The sequence below is a fragment of the Filicampus tigris genome, chromosome 6 (assembly GCF_054856515.1).
Source record: "Filicampus tigris isolate MCC_2025a chromosome 6, RoL_Ftig_1.0, whole genome shotgun sequence".
Classification (NCBI taxonomy): Eukaryota; Metazoa; Chordata; class Actinopteri; order Syngnathiformes; family Syngnathidae; genus Filicampus; species Filicampus tigris.
This window is the reverse complement of record NC_141222.1, coordinates 17,701,592-17,720,694: the sequence shown is the minus strand read 5'-3', so window position 1 is coordinate 17,720,694 and position 19,103 is coordinate 17,701,592. Positions and strand designations below refer to the sequence as shown.

The 19,103-nt window shown below is 40.1% G+C and overlaps 1 protein-coding gene across 4 annotated transcripts in view; it reads right to left on the bottom strand.

Annotated features, from left to right (window-relative positions):
* The window catches only part of inpp4b (inositol polyphosphate-4-phosphatase type II B), a 191,256-nt gene that overhangs the window by 135,493 nt on the left and 36,660 nt on the right, over positions 1-19,103 (bottom strand). For 2 of the 4 annotated variants that reach the window (XM_086032472.1, XM_086032470.1), the window contains exons 1-3: positions 17,944-18,306; positions 5,855-5,899; positions 2,297-2,415 (exon numbers count right to left, since the gene is read on the bottom strand). In XM_086032472.1, coding sequence (XP_085888598.1) covers positions 2,297-2,415; positions 5,855-5,899; positions 17,944-18,031 — 252 coding nt within the window. In that variant the 5' untranslated portion in view covers positions 18,032-18,306. Of the gene's footprint in view, positions 1-2,296; positions 2,416-5,854; positions 5,900-17,943; positions 18,351-19,103 lie in introns of those variants that run through there. The other 2 variants (XM_086032469.1, XM_086032471.1) reach the window with 2 other exon arrangements.

Below are 19,103 nucleotides of genomic sequence, written 5' to 3'. Positions count from 1 at the left end.
TTTTAGTTTTTTTAAATATATATGTTTATCGAGTACAAGATGAAACTAGTTTTCATTTTTTAAATAGCATTTTCATTATTTGATTTCATTAACAAAAACATTTTTCTAGTTTAGATACAGTCATTTTCGTTAACCATAATGACCTTGATCAAAACTCTATTAGATACAAAACAATACAGTACAAAGAGTAGCGCAACAAAACTTTTCACAAAAAAAAAAAAAAAAAAATCCATGCAAGCCTTCACTAGTCATGAGATCTCAGCGTAACTTCACAAGAACACAGTTTTATACACTACGTAATGTTTTGGTAAATCGTATTCCAAATTGTGGTGCACTGTGGTGTCACCCAAAATAAATAAATAATTGCTGTAAAAATTGTATTTTGGTGGCTTTTTTGACGATAAGATAAGGTTTCATTCTCCTCCTAAAATAACATTGTGATATTTTGCAAGAATTATTTCTATTGCGAAATAACGCAATAAAAACTGAAAACCTATTGCGTTACAATGCTTAAATTTCGCAATAAAATGCAATAGTTTCGCGTTATAATGCAATCTTATATATTCTCGTGATGTCTCCTGGCGCGCTCCGTAGTCTGGTGACTGACGGTGGTTGTGTTGGCAGCTCAAAGCTATCTTGGTTAAAACAGTTGTAAACAATTCTAAACAGAAGCCGCCGCCCGTCTTGTGAAACAAGATCAGTGGAACGTTTGCGTTTCTCCTGCCAAACTGGAAACAATTTTGTGGTTGACTCGGGCTGCAAGATTGTATGAACTGTACATAATGTGAAGTAAAACGGAGAGGATCATATGATTGGTATGATGTCTCCAGCTGACCCTATTTTAGAGTGGCAAGGTATGGATGTGGGTGCTCCTGTCAGAGAACGCAGTAATATGTTCGTTATAACAACAGCCAGGGGGTGGCAAACATAGATGCAAAGAAATATGTTACAGAAATAGTGTAACGAATTGGGTTATCTGCGTTGTGGTCGAAATTGTGTCTTGCCAAGTAGTGTTGTTTCCGAGGTTAGTGAATGCATCGCGCGGCTCGCTGGATGGGAGAGGAGCGGAGGAGGAGAGTCGTTGCACTTTTTTGACTGAACGGTCGTCGTACTGTATTGGTGTCGGCTGCGGCCCAAAGTAGCCGGTTGGACTAATAAAAATGTGACAATTAAACTACGCCTGTGTTCTTGGAAGACGCTACAATATATTTTAAAGCGTGACGTCGTCGGCAGGCGGCGAAGGACCCGATCACATCTGCTACCCACACCGGCTTGCTGCGGTCCGCGGGCCGGATCTAACAATAAAGCAATATCATCCCAGGGGCCGTAGAAAACCTTCTCGCGGGCCACATCCGGCCCGCGGGCCTTGACTTTGACATGGGTGCCTTAGAATTTACTAGCTAAGAAAACACTGCGTGTCCTTGCATTTGATTGAAAGGATGAGTGGACCTACCCTGCCTGGGAATCCAAAACAGTCCATACTGTCTGCAAGTCATCCACACTCACAGCCATGAAGTCCGAATGGCACTGAGAAGAGTGTCTACAGAGTGAGCACTCCGTATCCTACCACATCCTGTCTTTCCAGCACACACACACACACGATTCCTTGACAGGAGCGGGGCGGTGGGGGGGAACAGCCGTAACGCAGCTTTGAATGAGATGGTTGTTTTAGTGGATTAGCGGGAACATAATTCCAGTCCGAGTCGATTTTTTTGGGGGAGTGTGTATGTGCGTGTGTGTGTAAAAGGGGGGGTGTTTCTGGAGCGGGGCAGCTGCTACCCAGTGTAGACACACTGTCGAGCTCACCAGGATGAAAAGAAGCAGTGCAAAGGAGGGCTGGACAATTAATCGAATTCAAATCGACATCCCAATGGAGTACAAGGCAATTTTTAAATCGTAAAGGCTGCAGTTTGGAAATGGACACTTATTCTAGTGAGCATAAGGATAACTTAAAAGACCAAAACATGTGTATAGTAATTCTGATATTGTTTATTATGATCCAATGTATTTATTGCTACGTGGCTATTTATTGCTTATGTTTGTTAGATAATAATCACGTAGCCACTCGTACTACACACTGCCTCAATTCTCCTGTCTTGTCCTGTCCCATCCTTATTTATTTAGTACTAATTGCGTCAACTTCCTGATGGGGTGTAGCACTGTCTGACCCAATGTTCCTGTCTTAACCTGTCCTGTCCTAGTTGCTACTGGTCACTTCAACTTCCGCACGTCGTGTAGCATTGCTGGCACAATTCTTTAATTCTTCAATAAGAGCAGCAACAATATGTTTCCTTACCTCAACTATCTCCGTGCAGGCGTGGGAGAGCAGCTGATCTTTATGAGGGTCCACCACAGCCACGTGGACCACCGCATTGGGTGTCCCGTCTCGGCCTGAAGTCACCAGGTCTTTGCATGCTACACATGGGAAGAGACAAACAGTAGTGTTACTTATGTATGTTATGTATGTCTTGTTATATGAGGTGTTGATGTTTGTTGTTGTACCATTTCTGTATTTGTCCATGATTTTAAAACCCAACTTTTTTTCCTGTGGCGAAAGTCTGTATGTCTGTAATTGAATTAAAAGCCTTCAGCTTCAGTCTACGCCTTTTGGTCTTCGAGTGACATGTAGAGTAAGACCTTTTGGTATTGACGACTGATTTTGTGGAATAATCCATGACCAAATAAACTTAACTAAAAATCGCTCTTTCAGGATGACATCATCATACAGGAACATGGTGACAAAATCATGGTAGATAGAAAACCCTTAAAAGGATTTTTGCTTTGTGGTTATCACCTTTTTTCTCTTTTGCCATCACTGGTTTAAAAAAGTAAACAAAAGGCAAAACACATTCGTAAAGTTCTACACTCAGATTAGGAAGAGGTGAAATTCATGTTTTATTCTTTGCAAAAATATGAAAATGACTTTTTTTCTCAATCAATGAATCAATAATCAATCAAATTACATCATCAATATGTTTTTGTTCTTAAAAATGATTGTTTCAAAAATGTTTTTTCCCGTAACATATTGTATCCCACTAAATCAAGACAAGTTTGCTTAAATGTTTTTTTTTTTGTAGTATATTATTTTCCACTAAATTAAGACATTGGTTAAAACTAATTAATAATAAGAACTGGAAATATTCATTTTTGTGGAAAAGAGGACTTTTGTGAAAATACGCATTTTAACCTCAAAAATCTACTACAGTATTTTTTCTCAGGAACATACAACTTTAATCACTAAAATATTTTTCCTAAAAAAATTACAGTATCTCTGAAAGATATTTTTACCCCTAAAAACACAACAAAAAACAATGTTTCTGTGAGAAAAAAAGGCACAAAATAAGCCTTATCATACGGACTAATATGGTTTTCTTTTCTTTCGAGTGTGGGCCCAATATTTGTTTGTTCAAAACACAGTCTGGAGAATAATAATACAATTGGTTTGCATCAAAGGCTGACGACAGCAGAAGCCAACAAAGTGCCCTGGCAGTGAAGAAATATGTTTATTAGGCTGTCCCTCATTCCTGTTGGTCTTTCATTTCAAGGTACAATCAAATCAAATCAAATGGCACTGCTGGTGAACTGAAGGACAACCGGCTGATGCCATCACAACCAATATGAGGCAATAACGAATGCATTAAAAACTTTCCTTGGCAAAGTCACTCTTGTCTTTAGGCTATCTACTCTGCAAGGTGTGAAACCTTGACCTAGAACGTAACGCAGTGGAACCACGGAAAGCGAATTCCCCTCAAAATCACACTACTTGTGTTTGCATTTTTATTTAAAGGATTTGAATACCAGCAATATTTTGGTGTTTCTTTTTTTTTTTTTTTTTTTGTTACTAGTGATTACAAATCAGCTGCAAGTACTTTTAGCTTTAAATAAGAGGGTTAAGACTTAATTTGCCATGTTTTTTTTCTAAACAACTTTCAATATTTTTTGCATAATACACTCTTTTCAAAATGATCCTTTTTGCAAACATATTTTGACAAATTGCAATACATATGACTTACTCTTGTGAAAATACACAACTTAAAAGAAAACAACAACAAAAAAGACCACATTTTCCTGCATAAAATATTTACTTTTATACTTTTTTTTAAGTAATTTTCTCAAAGATATATTACAAATCCTCAAAAATGTAGAATGTTTTCTTGGTCAAAAAACAGACACAAAATATATTACTTTTTCCCTCTAAATATCTAAATTCTAGAAAATACAACACTTGTCTTTCCTCTTAAATATACAATACAAAAATATACTTTATACTTGTTTTTCTTTTTCTTTTTACAAAAAATGTCAAATGTTAATGTTGACCATGTGTAGGTGGGCCATTGGTACTTGGCATCGGTAAGTACTCAAGTGTTGAGCACTACGTGGTATTGAACATCTCAAGTAAAACATTGATTCTGAAGTAACTAACAATGGCCTGACAAGACCACTGCAGCAGAAAACTTGAAGGTTTAACCTTTCAAGTGAACGTGGATTTACCTTTCCAGTTTCTAAGACATGTCTTTTTGTAAACTGACATAGACTTACAGTATGAAAAACCTTGTACAATAACTCTCGGGCATTTATCCTTGGTGGAAGTAATTGCTATGGCTTACACAGTAAACTGTGACACCTTCTATAATGTCCTAGAAATACGACAAAATGCTATAGGTCATATGTGACAGGGAATTTACAGTCATATGTTTTTTGTTTTTTTTTCATTTGAGTGTCAAAATGAGAATTTAGTAGTCTTTAACCTTAAAAATAATTAAACAATGGATGACCAGACGTATGAGGAATATAAACAGCAGTATCCTGTTAGTATGAAGTAAGCAAACATTCTCAGATTTTTGTTGTGGACTGTCTCGAAATAGAACGCCCGATAGCTTGGGTGGAATAAAAAATGAATGAGACCATCTCCAAACACAAAGCAAAGTTCGCAGACGTCCTCTCGTCATTGTGTCAACAGTGCTCTCAAAGCCTTGTTTGTGTTTGTGACACTTCGTTGGCTCCCCCAAAGGCCTGGTGCTTCGATGATCGAGTCAAGAAAAAATATCGTCGGATTGTGTGACCATTTTAGAAATTGCGTTGTTTCTTTATTCTTTGGCCATGAATCAGCATTTGATGGACACTCAACACATGACGCAGGTGTGTTCATCTGATTTAAAAAAAAAAGTGGCTTGTTAAATCTCCTCAGAGTTTTTTAGAAAATTCATCCCCAGAAGACATTTTCATTCAGCCGCTAGAAATTTGGTCAATTATGGGTAGCCCCACAAAAAAAGTCATGAACACAAACCCAAAAAGACACAGGCACTAATAAGCCATTTTGCCTTTAAGCAACCAAATTGGGCCTAATCTGACCATTTGTGGGGTTCCATCAAAGATGAACTTTATGAGACTTTTTTCTGATTGCTGCAAAATTTGAACTGCATGTGAGCAATACTAAATTGGAATGTATTTGAGTTTTCGTCATTGCATGGGAGCAGAGAATGGTTAAGAATTATTGATTTGCAGTAAAATACAAAACTGTAAAGCATCAGCTTCACAAGGTCAGAGACACTTTCAAGAAGCAAAATGACAAGGAAAGGCATATAAAGAATAGACAAAAAGACTTCACCAATAGCTAAAGAGTGCCAATTTGGTTTGAGGTAACCATTTTGGCCATTTCTAGGGCAAGATGAACTCCTCAAGATTTTGTCCAATTGCTATCAAATTTGAACAACATACATAAAAAAAGATGTGAAGAATGATAATGCCACTCATACCACATGGTAGGGACTTGATCAAAGTGAAAACATTTCATTTAAGAAACTTTGAATACAAAAGTAAAAAAAAAAAAAAAAAAAACTCAAAAGGTCCTTACCGAGGCTGAACTCCACGTGAGGCATCTTGGGAAAGCGAGCAACACCTGAAAGGAAAAGAAAGTATTTTGTTAATAGAGAAGCAAAAAAAACCAAAAAAACTTAAAAACGATATTTTTTAATTATGCAAGGGAATAATCACTGTCGACTGAGGTTTTGCAATGTCACTCAGGGCCAAAAATGGGTTACGGGTGATTTTTTTTATTGGGTGGCTCAGTATGAAATGTCAAATTAGAATGCTGGAAGCTATTTTTTTGATTATCAGTCAACCAAAAACCTTTTGTACCGATTTTTTTTTTTTTTTTTTTTTTTTACTGCATTCCCTGTCTGCTCAATGCAATATTACTTCTTCCTTACAGGGAATAAACATCGAACACATTCTTGGTTTTGGTTATTTAAACGCCGTTGGAGCGGTGGGACGCGGAGCGAAGCACTGAAAATCCGCCCATTCGTCGCGTATAAATCAAATGAACTTTTTTGCAATTTCGCCTCGCGACAGCCAATCGGCATCGGGCATACTACGTCTCACACACAGCCACACAGCGTCCTGTACCAAGACAGCAATATTGTTAGCATTAGCATAGTGTGTCGGCAACTTGATTGTTGTTGATGTTGAAAAATGCTGTCGTCTCTACTAGCAAGCGAAGCCCCTCCCCTCTCCGCTGTGCACGAATGAGCGGCTGCGGCATTTAGATTTCAAATTTCCTGCGGTCAAACGTGAGCGAATGAAGCGAAGCGGAATGCTTCATCCGCGTTTGGTGTGAACTTAGCATTAGCGCTGACCAAAAATTAGGAGTACCGGGCCAATACCGACCTTGTTTCGATGTATCAAGTATTCACAAAGGCGTTTGATACATTTTTCAGCTTGATAGTGTCATGCTTAACTGTTAACAGTTGAACCTGTATTATGTTGGACTTCAGTTAATTTTGAACAATGACTAAAACTCAGGGAGTTGTCAGTTTTATTTTGCGCTTTTGTTCATTTATGAATCCTCAATCAGAGTGAGTCATTTTACTTGTAACTTAAACTTTGTATTGCAGAGTGACTTTTATGCCTCTTGACAGAAATCAGCATAAAGTCTTTCTTAAAATTTCTATCAAACCAATGACATATAATTTGAATGTATCAAACATACTAGTGGTGATGCTTATATGGTATCAGTATCAGTGAGAAGCCAAAATGGTATCGGTCTGAAAAAAATAGCATCGAACATCCCTATGAAAAAAAATTCAATGAAGTGACAGCCCCTCCAAAAGGTTTAGAATCACCTATAGGTTAAATTGTAACGATGCCACAAACTATAAATGTCCAAACACTTTCAAGGAATTCCAAACGTATCTAAATTTCCCCCCTGAAAATAAAGATGAATTGGTTTGGAAAAAAATGATAGGGTGAGGAAAAAGCCCCCCAAAAATCATTTGAGTTTTAAGTGACAATCCCTCCCATGGGCCTGACATCTGGCAGCGTCTCAGCCCTCCAGCTTGAAGGGCTCTCGGCTGCCGCGGCTCGACATGCCATTGGAGCTTATCAAAGTTTCATCAGCACTGGCGCGAAGGTGACAACGGCAGCACACGCCGCATCCCCTGGAACAGCAAAGCCCAGAGTCGACAGGAAAAAAAAAAAAGTTTATTTGGATAGATAATTGGCCTGTCTGTGTAGCTGAGTGCCTGTTAGGGATGGGAATCTCTAGTATGGAGCCGATTCGATACGTATCTAGATATATGGGTTCCGATTCGATGCAAAAAAACAATATCTGTAAAAGCAGAATTCTTCGATACGATCAAACAAAGCAGTCGTTAAAAATTGCTGCGATAGTTACACATTTTTGTTGTAGACAATCATAAACAAGCTAATTGTACAAAATGTCATTCTTTGAATATTTTCAAACATGTCTAACTCCGTTCCGTGCTACACACGTTCCAATAGTTTTACACGCGGGAAAAATGGGGACTTTCAAACGAAAGCTGTTCATCTGTCCCTGATGTACAATAAATCCTTGGAAATGAAAGCTGAACTATTTATCCCTTGTGTCACACTTATCTTATGATGTCAAACCAAAATATTTTTACCCCACAGTAAAAACAAAGCAATTGTCCTCACTGTTCCGGTACTTTTGGAAGTGTATGTATACGCATATCGTATAAAATGATTGTCATCCAAAGTTGCTTGGCCCGCCCGTACTGTACTTTGGTAAGAATTTGAGTCTCCACGGTCCATTAGTGGAGCTGATGAGCCATGCCGAGGCCGATTGTGTCCGAGGCCGTCCTGTAAGAGGATTTTTTGCCATTTTCCATCCAGTGCAGATGTTTCCTCTGTCGGTTTGTGTGCCCGACTGTGAACGTGATGAATGAGATACAGCGGCCATGACGGATGAGTCGTCGGTACCGCGGCCATCATCGCAACGGGAGCCCCCGAAGGACAATGGATAACTAGAAAGCCTTGCGCTGACACTCACCAAGATTGCAGCGCGTTTGCATAATCTACAATGAATGGCTACATCTATCATTTGTGGCATTTTTGGGAGGACCTACGCGCTGCTACTACGCTATCTGTAATGACATGTTTCTGTGGTCTTAAAATACTGCAGACACAAAATGAAAGGAAGCCCTTTACAGGCGTGCTAAACGTTAGCTATCGAAGCTTGCTTCAGTGTCAGGCAATCAGTCCGTTTTATTTTAAGTGCCACTTTTGAGGAATTTACGTAGTCTTATTTTAACCTGTCAATTTTGGGGATTAACTGTTGTGCTATTTTACCGTGTGGAACTTCGGATGATTTTCTTATTTTAACGAGCGCAACTTTTGAGGAATTTAAGAAAGTGTGAGTGGAATGTTTGGGAGACTTTGGGGAGATTTATGGTAGTTTTACGTGTGCAACTTTTCAGGGTTTCACGTCAGTTTTAATGCATGCAACTTTGGGGGATTTACTGTAGCTTTATTATAATGATCACTTTTGGGGGATTTATGGTAGTCTTAGTTTAACCAATTTATATTTAAACCATGCACATTTTGAAGCTTTACAGTAGTCTAATTTTGCAACATTCTTATCTTCACCTTGGTAATTTTCAGAGTTTGAAATAGTCTTACTTTAATCTGATCTTCTTGTATGGTATTTAACACTAGATCGCCCCGAATGGCGGTCATTTGACTACTTATGCTTTACATTTGACGATGTCACCCCGCCATATCACCTGCTATTTCGGCAGCGAATGGCCGATTTACAAATTAAAGTCATCTACTTGTAGCCAGCGGAGTTGTTTGTCAAATATCACCCGGATTTGTCATTCAATAGTTTTTGCAAAAAAAGTTGTAAAAACCCCTGGGCGTTCTAGTGACTTTAATCTGTACAATTTACTTTTGCTTTACATTAGACTTATTTTACCTGTGCAACTTTTAGGGGATTTAGGGTCATCTTGTTTTAAGATGAGCAACTATCTGATCTCAGCGGTGTTTTTGTGACCTGCCGAAATTATGGTGGTTTTATTTTAACCTGCAAATTTTGGGGGTATTTTCCAGCTGCCTTATTTTAGCCCATATATGGTCATCTTATTTCAACCAGCTCCACTTATGGTTGATTTACAGTATTATTTAAATTGGTGCAACTTATGGGCAAATAAAGGTGATATTATTCTAATATGTGTAATTTTTTTTTATTTTTTTTTTAGGATTTCCAATTTTCTTTTAACTAGTGGAACTTTTCTGGCAGGTATAGGAGCCCATTTTAACTGCACGACTTTTGAAGGATTTACAGTATTTTTTATTTTCACTCCCACAACTTTTAATGTTTTACGGCAGTCTTACTGCATCCGTAGCCACTGTGACTCAATTTTGCCCTTTGCACGTAGCACTACACAATAACACTTCATGCTAGGAATCAACTGGACCAAGGCAACTGCAGGATGCCTAATTAGAATAATTAAATCCGTTACAGATCAGCAACAATCACAAAGCTAAACGCGGTGCGGATGTGCGGGGAGACAAGTGGCACAGGTGCGCCGCTCACAATCGATATCCGCTGGCATTATGAATATGCTAACGAGTCCGGCGAGGCGGCAGGCAACATACAGATGCGACTCCCGCGGGGGCCCCAAAAGCAAATGAGGTGTGCATCGCCTGCTGCAGTGCACTTTTCATCGGGGCTGGAGGAATAACAGCAACATCTATCAAGGACTGTCTGCAGGTGGCACCATAGGCGGACTTGGGAAGTGGGAGCACACTGAGGGCGATTCATTAAAATGTGCGGAAAAAATCGGGTGGCTGTCTCGGTCCATGACAACTGCTAAGGGACATAGCGGGTGATCATTTAACCTCCTTTCCATTCATTGGAAGCCCACTTGGAGCTTTGGTCTTTAGCTCACGGGAGATACACGGTGAAAGTCTGTGGGGATGAAGGGAAGTAAATCGCTTCTCATTAATGCAGAAGGGTGGTTCTTGGAAAGTATGGTCTAGGACTGTGACGTGAGTGCCCAAAATTGAACTTGTTCAAAAGTGGATAAAAAATGACATATGCTTGAAATCCAACCTTCCTGCAGTGCGCTATGAATAAATAAGGACAGTTCACTCCACCCTTGTTCAAAAGAGATTGTTGAATGTTGCGGTCCTCCATTGTTACATACTGGAGCGCTTGAGCACCAAGCACTTGGCACGCAAGTAAAAAAAAAAAAAAAAAAAAAAAAACACATTTGGAAAAGGACTAGTTTTACACTTCAACAACTTTGCTACCTTCATCTAAAGATATTCAGTTTCAAAAATGGGACAAATGACCAATTATATGTAGAAAATCACCTCTGAATGGTGAATAATGGTTGTCATGTTGCATGTTAGCCACGTTTACAGGAAGCCATGTATTCCGATTAGAAAAGATCAGAATGACCAATCGGAATGAAAATGCGCCACATAAACACCCCAATCGGAATAAAAAGGCCAAATCCGAATGGAATTTCATTCGGATTCACAGGGGTGGTATATTCCTTTTGCCAATCCAAACGAGCATCATGCAAACTATAGTGTTTTTCAAAGTTTTTTGAGTCAAGGCACGTTTCTTTCATCGAAAAAATCCCACGGCACACCAGCATCTGAAATTGTGAAAAAAAAAAAGCTTATTTTAACAATATAAGTGTTATATTGTTTACATAAGCATTTTTTAACATTGAAGAATGACATTATATTATAATGTATTGAATAGGAATTAAATAAACACAAAGGAAAACTTATTTTATAATGTTGCATATTGATACTTGCTCAGTGTGAAACATGGGCCTAATTTGGATAAGCGTTCGTCACTAATTCGCTTGTCTCTAAACAAAGACAATTAGTTACCTGCTGCTGCTGCTACCTGCTGGTATGGAAGAATACTACAATGTAGTAAAGACATGATTACGCTGCCAGGCGCTAGACTGCACACTGGCCACACAAATTAGATAATTTCCCATGGCACACCTGACAATATCTCGCAGCACACTGGTGTGCCGCGGCACACAGTTTGAAAAACTCAGATGTAAACAATTCAATCAAAAAGGCCAGGCTGTGGTCTGGTCTGCGCATGCTCTGTCTTGACGTGAATGCATGATGACGTCAATGTACACGCACTGTAGCCCTTTGCCATTCCACCTGGCAGTTTTACCTGAACGAAAGGTGCACCAAAGTACATTTGATGCCGTACTTGACTCATTTGGAGTATCGGCATAGTTTTTGTCTCTTTTTGAAGATAACACTTTGAATTTTTCTCCTCGACTGTCAGAATCTTTTTAAATGCTTCTGGCACTGAATTATGGACGTTTGAATACCAAGAAGGCCGTGGGTCATCCGTGGGTCGGCCTTCTTTTATGTATTCAAACTTATAATCCCAGCGTCTTACCAGTACTTGTTTTAAAGTACTACTAACTTGTTTTTACCAAGATGCCGCTTTAATAAAAGTGTAAAAAACAATCGCAAATACTGTGCTGAATAGATGAATGAACTCCATCTTGATAGATCACGTGATGGATCGATCTCCGCGTGTCACACGGCTGTAACAGGACCGATATGGTTAACAGGGTGGCGTCACATGTAAACAGGTGCTTCATTCGGAATGATCTCATTCTTGGTCCATGACAACTACTAAGTAGGTGATCATGAGAATGATTTCATTCCAAATGACAAAATTTGGAAATAAATCCAAATGCACTACGTTTGGGGGATTTAAACAAGATGCCGCCAAAAGTCCTGTTTGAATAGGACAGTTTCAAAGAAGCAAGTTGAAGAGATATATCTTGACTGAGAGACAGGCTTTAAATCTTGTGGAAGAGGTACGGTTAGCCCGGGTTGTTCACAGAAATTACAAAGCGAACTTTCACCACCTGCGCATGCACATGTACACTTCCGGTTCATTTGTTCCTAAATCATTCATCCCAAGAGAAATGTTGTAAGGTGAGGATGAAATTGTATGAAAATGTTTTAAGGTGATATTTTGTGTTATATCTAGTTTAATTTATTAATATAATCGTAATATAAAAGTTATCAACATTTAGGAGGTCAATCAATTTTGTTTTTTCAATATTCTGCACATGTGAAAGCTGCATGGGCTCACATAAATACGGAATATTCCTGACTCCCCCAAAAAAACGTAAAAAAAAAAAAAAACCCTACTTACGTATACTGCAGGCTCAATAAGAACAACAAGCAATTTCCAAAGAGCTTTGATAAAGCCCTCACTGTGGCTATAGACTCCCTTACCCTCTTCATGAATACATATTACATGGAAGAGCCCAAGCCTCTGAACAAGCCCTGTTTATATTCCCAGTGCTATTTACTTTGGATTTGGAGACGATATTAATAATTCACGTTTACGTGTGAGCGCATGCGTGGGTGGCTCACCGCGGATGTTTGATGTTGCGGGTCATCGCTCAAGTTTTCACCAGGCTACAAACTCCGCCACGGGAGAGATGCCGCCCATCTTGTTTAATCCACCAGCAAGTACAAATCCCACAAAATTGTGGATTATTTCACCACGTGGAGTGAGCCTACAAGCCCGCAAGCTGCCGTCTTGTTAGTTTATAACTCTTGGTAGGCAGCGGTGGTACACAGAATGATTTAGTTGAGAGGCTAACTAGCGGTATAGCACAAAAACAACTTAGTTACACAAAAATTTACGATTATTTAGTTTGTTACATAACTAGCAAGTCGTTTTGCAAACATTTAGACAATGAGATAGTCGTGGTATGCAAATTGTTAATTAGTCGTCCGAGCTGGGCAGTCCATCCCGGGGGCGGAACGGTCGGTCCCTCCGTCCCGGACGGATGCCCATTTTTGGGATGGAGGACGGGGGGCGACTAGTTTTAAAAAAGGGACGGACTAAGCAAGGGCGCAGGTTAATTTTAGTCAGGCCCACTAATCGTCCCTCGTGAATGTGACATGGTCTCAAGGTGGCCAAAGTTCATCTCAACCTACTCGGCGAAATGGGCAAACAACTAAATTTACAGCTAACAGCTAACTAGCCAACAGTTGAGTGAGTGAGTGAGTGAGTGAGTGAGTGAGTGAGTGAGTGAGTGAGTGAGTGAGTTATATTGCACAAAAAATGAACAGTTAGTTGGTTGATAAGCTAACAGTATTAACTAACTAACTAGAAGTGTTCTTCAGTATTTAGGTATGGATGGTATCAAACCCTTATCTGAGCATATACATATAAAGAGAAAAGACAATTATAAAATTATAAAATAAAGAAGAAAGAAAAACACATTTAAGGCACATTTTACATGATAGTTAGCAAATCGTATTATGCAAAACTGTTAATTAGCTGGTTCATTAGATTAATAATGGACAGTACCGTGTACATAAGTTATCTAGCTAACAGTTAGTTAGTTAGCAAGCCATACAAAACAATAAGACCACCGTTAGCTAGCTAATTTAGTAAAAAAACAACAAAGTGACAAACCTTAGGCTAAAACTGTTATGAATAACCTCCAGTAAATTAGCATAACGTCCTGGTAAGTGGTGTGTAAAACTGCCATTGGATTCCACCTTTCAAAGTAGCGAGCATCACCGCCTTTTCTGTGCTGTCACCATAGAGGAGGAGAAGGAGGTAAACTATGTCACCTTGCCACCGATAATGGGGGCCTGTCAAACCCCTCTCTCGTGCGCAACATGCTAATTACGTGCTTCCCTTTACTCTGCTTGCGTAAACAAAAACGAAGGCACAGCACAGCACAGCAGGGTGACCGCTCCACTACCACATCTGTCACGTCATCCACAAATGTGACGGAGTGAACGCACGCGCCCGCATATGTCAGGTTCAAAATGGGGTTGGATTGTGCAAATGCAAATGTGTTTGCGTGTACGGATTTAATTGTGCTTGCGTGGATTAACACAAATACAAAAACGCGGCGTGGGAATTGTGCGGCTTTTGCTTCCCTCTGGGAAGATGAAGGGTCGTTGGGTTTGCTTGACATTGCAATGGTACACTAGTTAGGTTGTCTTATTCAACACAGCAACCCAGTTACTTAGTCAGGTATGTAGATTGCAGTACAGTGTATTACACTAAATGTCAGTAAGTCACTTGTTAGATAACTAATGAGTAGAACAGTGGACCCCCGCCATTTGCGGGGGATAGGGACATGAATAGCGAAAATAGTTGACGGACAATGAACTGCTGCTGCGAGTATGTGGGGGTCCACTGTATTGTGTTAAGTGTACTAGCCAATAGTTTAGGTAGTTATTTTAGTTGGTTCGTTCATTAAGGCAGTGATTCTCAACCAATGTGCCGTGAGCGATCATCAGGTGTGCCGTGGGAAGTTATCTAATGACAATTATTTTAACCCCCAAAATCTAAAAAAATAAAATGTTTTTGATCATTATGCCAACCATGTATTGTTACAGGCAAAACAAGCAAATGTTCTTTCACAGGATGACAGAAGATACATAATTAATCTGTATATACACTTTTTTGTGCATTGTTTTGCTTGGTGGTTTGCCATGAGATTTTTTTTTCCCCCATCTAAAATATGTGTCTTTGGCTCAATAAAGGTTAGGAAACACTGGTACATACAGTACATAGCAATACTGCATATAAAATATTTAGTTTGCAGTGTTGCGCAATGCAGCATAATTTGGTAGCTAACTAGCTAGCAGTATTAGATAAAATTGCCAATCAGTCAGCTAGTTAGCCAGGTGCAGTCGGTAGCAATGTATCACAAAATAACAGTCAATCCGGTCTGGTAGGTATGTAGGTAGGTGTGTAGCAGTATTACACAAAACTGAAAACAATTTTGTGTTTTAAGATGATGATGACGTTTGCAACCCTGATGTACTCACACTGTGAGCTGAGGTTCAGGGACAAAATCCGATTAACTGGCTAAAATAAATGTGTAATTGGCTATTGTGTTTATTTCCATGATTCAATAAAATGATGGCAAAACACAGAAGCAGAAAATGTACTTCGGTTTGAATTTATGGTTCACTGCAGGTGGATGCTTGTTTGGCTTTCATTTCATTGAATAGCATGAGACCTCCAGTACAGTACATAATGACTATTTTCTTTGTAAGTCAGCTTCAACTTAGTGCCTTTTTTCAGAGTTCAAAATGTCTTGTTGCATGCAAAAATAAATTGTCTGTTTACTGATTTCATAAATGCAACAAGTTACAGATGAAACACAGTGTTATCCTCGCTTTAAATGTCAAAAGGGTTTTGTGGCAGAGGGAGAAGTTCCAAATGGCTTTGAGTATTTACGGTTGCCGACGGCAGAGCTAGATGTATTACTTAAAAACAAAATATTTTTGCGATTTTTTTTTTTTTTGTCAAATTAAGTAAAAACAGGAGGGATTTATCATATTTCATTGCTTTAACAGTTCAACCTGGAAAGATAGGAGTAGTAGCACCTAAACTTGTACAACAGTGTACCAAAGAACAATGTTTTCTCTATGCAACCACTTGAGCAAATACCAGGCCAGCCAAAATGACAAGGCCCACTCTTTCCCACACTTTGACACATACCACTCCGGATTTTTACTCCAACCGCATGGCGAAACCCTAAATTACTACTTAAGCAGACACTGTGCCATGCCGCGAACATGAAGCAGCTTGTTCAACACAACGACTTTGGCTCATTTCTGCATTGCCCAGCATGAGTTTGGTGGCCCTAAAGGGTTTAAAAAGCCTCAATAAATGTTTAGCTACTATGATGACCTGAGCACTTTATTTTTCCCCCCTTCCTTCAGACCGTAACACGCTTATCAGAATGAACAGACATTTGCTTGAGGCCACGAACGTGACTTAGATTATTAACCAGACTGACTTGCGTGGCTCATTTCATCATTGCCGAACACGAATATGATAGCCCTAAGTCAGGGGTCTTCAGTCCTGTTCTTTGAGCGCCACTGTCCTACCTGTGCAGGAGAGATGGAAAACAGGCAGGACAGTGGCCCTCGAGGAGCAAGATTGAAGACCCTTGCCCTAAAGGCTCAATACTGTTAGCTATTTCAAGGTTCAGACCACTGTTGTTTGTTCCTTCCTTTAAGAGTACATTCATCCAAATGGATGGACTGTTGAGCCAGGCCAGACTGATTTATCTAAATCATGTTTCCATTGGTCAACATTACTAAGGTGGCCCGAAAGGATCAAAAGAGGTCAATACTGTTTAGTAACAAAGTTTTGGAATTCTAAGTGTCTACTTTTTGTGAAAGGAGAGACAGCAGTGCTACGTAAAAAAAAAAATTGCCATCGCTTGTTGAACACACTGACTCAGACTGTTTTGGTTCATTTGTGCATTTCTGCAACACCAATTATGGTGGCTACTTAAAAAAAAAAAAAAAAAAAAAGCTTAATACTGGTTGGATACACACGCGAATCAGACCACAGTTAAGTTATTCTTAACTTGATGAATGTTTACATGCGCGAGTAGGATTTCCCTAGCTCGTTCCTGCATTAATTGCCAAACACGAGTACAGTGTCCCTAAAGATTGAAAAAAGTTCAATACCTACCATCGGGTCCAAACCACAGTAGGCTAATCGTATTCCTCCAGATCGACATTTATGTGGGCATTTATGTCATTTATATGTATGTGGGCGAACAGTTAGCTAGTGAATTAGTCAGTAGTTCTACATAAAACAGTAACCTAACTAGCTGCTGGCAGTGTTAAAAAAAATAATTTGTTGATCCATCCACTGCCTCTTTTAAGTTGTGCCACTTTTTCTGTTGATGTCCATGGGGAGGTAAGCACCTTTCTACCTGGAGAAACTTTTGTTGTTTTCATTTACGAGTTTAAGTATTTTAAAGCATTGCTGTGCCATATGATTTGTGTAGGGGCACGTTGTATTGTCACATTTGACGGGAGTATTTTTTGCGCGGTCGTCGTCAGGTTTGCGATTGAGACGATTAAACGCACCAACACAGGAAATGCTTCTGTGTGTCATCACTATTTTGAAACGACGCCGCCGAACACGACAGGTTACACAGAGACTTGAGCATTAAGCTTCTCCCACTCAGTTTTATTACTTATTACTTGTTTCATAAACATTGGATGAGAATACCAACGACAAATAGCGAGATTGAGTCTGCCCACTTGTTGTTTTTGTGTTCGGGCCAAAGCACCATCTAATGCTAAAGCAACTATGTTGAGTTTCCTGTTAGCCCCTATCCCACTGAGCGGCGAGTGTTTTCGAAGGTAGAGAATGTTGGAATTTCCAATGTCAAGAACTTTCATGGTAATTGGCCAGAATTAATGGGAATCTACATAAACAACACACACACGGATATTTTCCAGGAAACCTTTCAGACATTTAGACGAAATGTTTTGAAACGACCCCCCTTTTTTGATATGCCACAATGTGTGGACCACCCTCACCTTCTCATTAAGTATGTACATTTTAACTTCTTTCTGACTCTCTGGGGTATCCACCTGTATCTTCTTGGACACACACACATACACTTTATGACGTGTGTGTTGAAGGGCTAAAAAGCAATCTGCTGCCGGCGCAAAGACAAACAGATGGGAAAAGGATAAATCAGCAAGGATGCTTAACGGTGCGATGAGGGTGGAGGACTCAGGTGGAGGACACAGGTGGAGAAGCCGGATAAAGAAAAGACAAGACAAAACCAACCACAATGCAGGAGGGCTCACCGGTGGCATGAGACAGCTCCTCTCTGGGGCAGCTGCTCAGCTCCTTCAGGTCAACCACGCAGTATCCCGCCTCCCGAGCCCCGTCCATCTGTCCAGCTCCCCCTTCTGGTCCTCCACCTCTTCTCCAGCCTCCTCTGCGGAACACCGCCGTCCAGTCCAGTTTGCACCCCCCACCACTTCCGACTAACGACGCAGTTGGATCGGGAAGCTGCCGTCACGGCGATAGCAATCTGCAACCGCGCTCCTCGAGCAGCATCCAAGATGCCTTTCGGAGGAGAGGGGCCAGCCAGGGACCGAGGAAAGGGGAGGGGGGAGGAAGTGGGGGTGGTGTGTGTAGAGGTGGAGAGTGATGAGGGAGTGAGACTGGGAATGAAAGAAAAAGCAGGACAGAATTGATGTTATGTGCGATACGCTGCTCTATCCATTAATCTCGGGCTGCCCGAGCGCACCTAGACGACAGTGCACAGTGCCAAAAAACACACACACACACACACACGGGCACACAAAACTCTCCCCCCTGCTCTATTTTCCTCCTCTCGCCGAACTGACTGCAGACATGTTCTCTCTAATTCCTGTCATCCGCCTGCCTCTCTAAATCCCACTCCCCGCATGGGTCTCTAGGATTATTTATTTTTTTAATCTTAGTCATGCAACCAGCTAGTTGGATAGTTAGCTAAGTGGCTGCTAAATCAGTCTTTTATGTTAAATGATTAAATGGCATTTTTTTTTTTTTTTAGTCAGTGTGCCAGTTAGATTGTTAGTCAATCTGTTAGTTATCCAAGTAGCTAGTTGGCTAAGTGGCTAGGTAGTTGGCTTCACACTTAGGTTGTTAGCAGTCATTATTTATGTTTTTTTTAATTTGTTAGCACATTAATCAGTCAGCCACCAGCCAGTTCGATAGTTGGCTAAGTGGCTGGTCTTGTATGTTTATTGACTAAATGTCTTTTATCTTTTTTGTCAGTCAGCCAGTTAGGTTGTCAATCTGTCAATTAGTTACTGAGCTAATCAGCTCTAGTTGGATAAATGGCTCTAGTTAGTTGGCTACACAATTAGGTAATTAGCTAGCTATTAAGTCAGTCTGTTCGTTTGTTTTGTACTTTGTTAGCACACTAGGCAGTCAGTCTGCCCCCAGCCAGTTGGAGAGTTGGCCATGTGGTTCG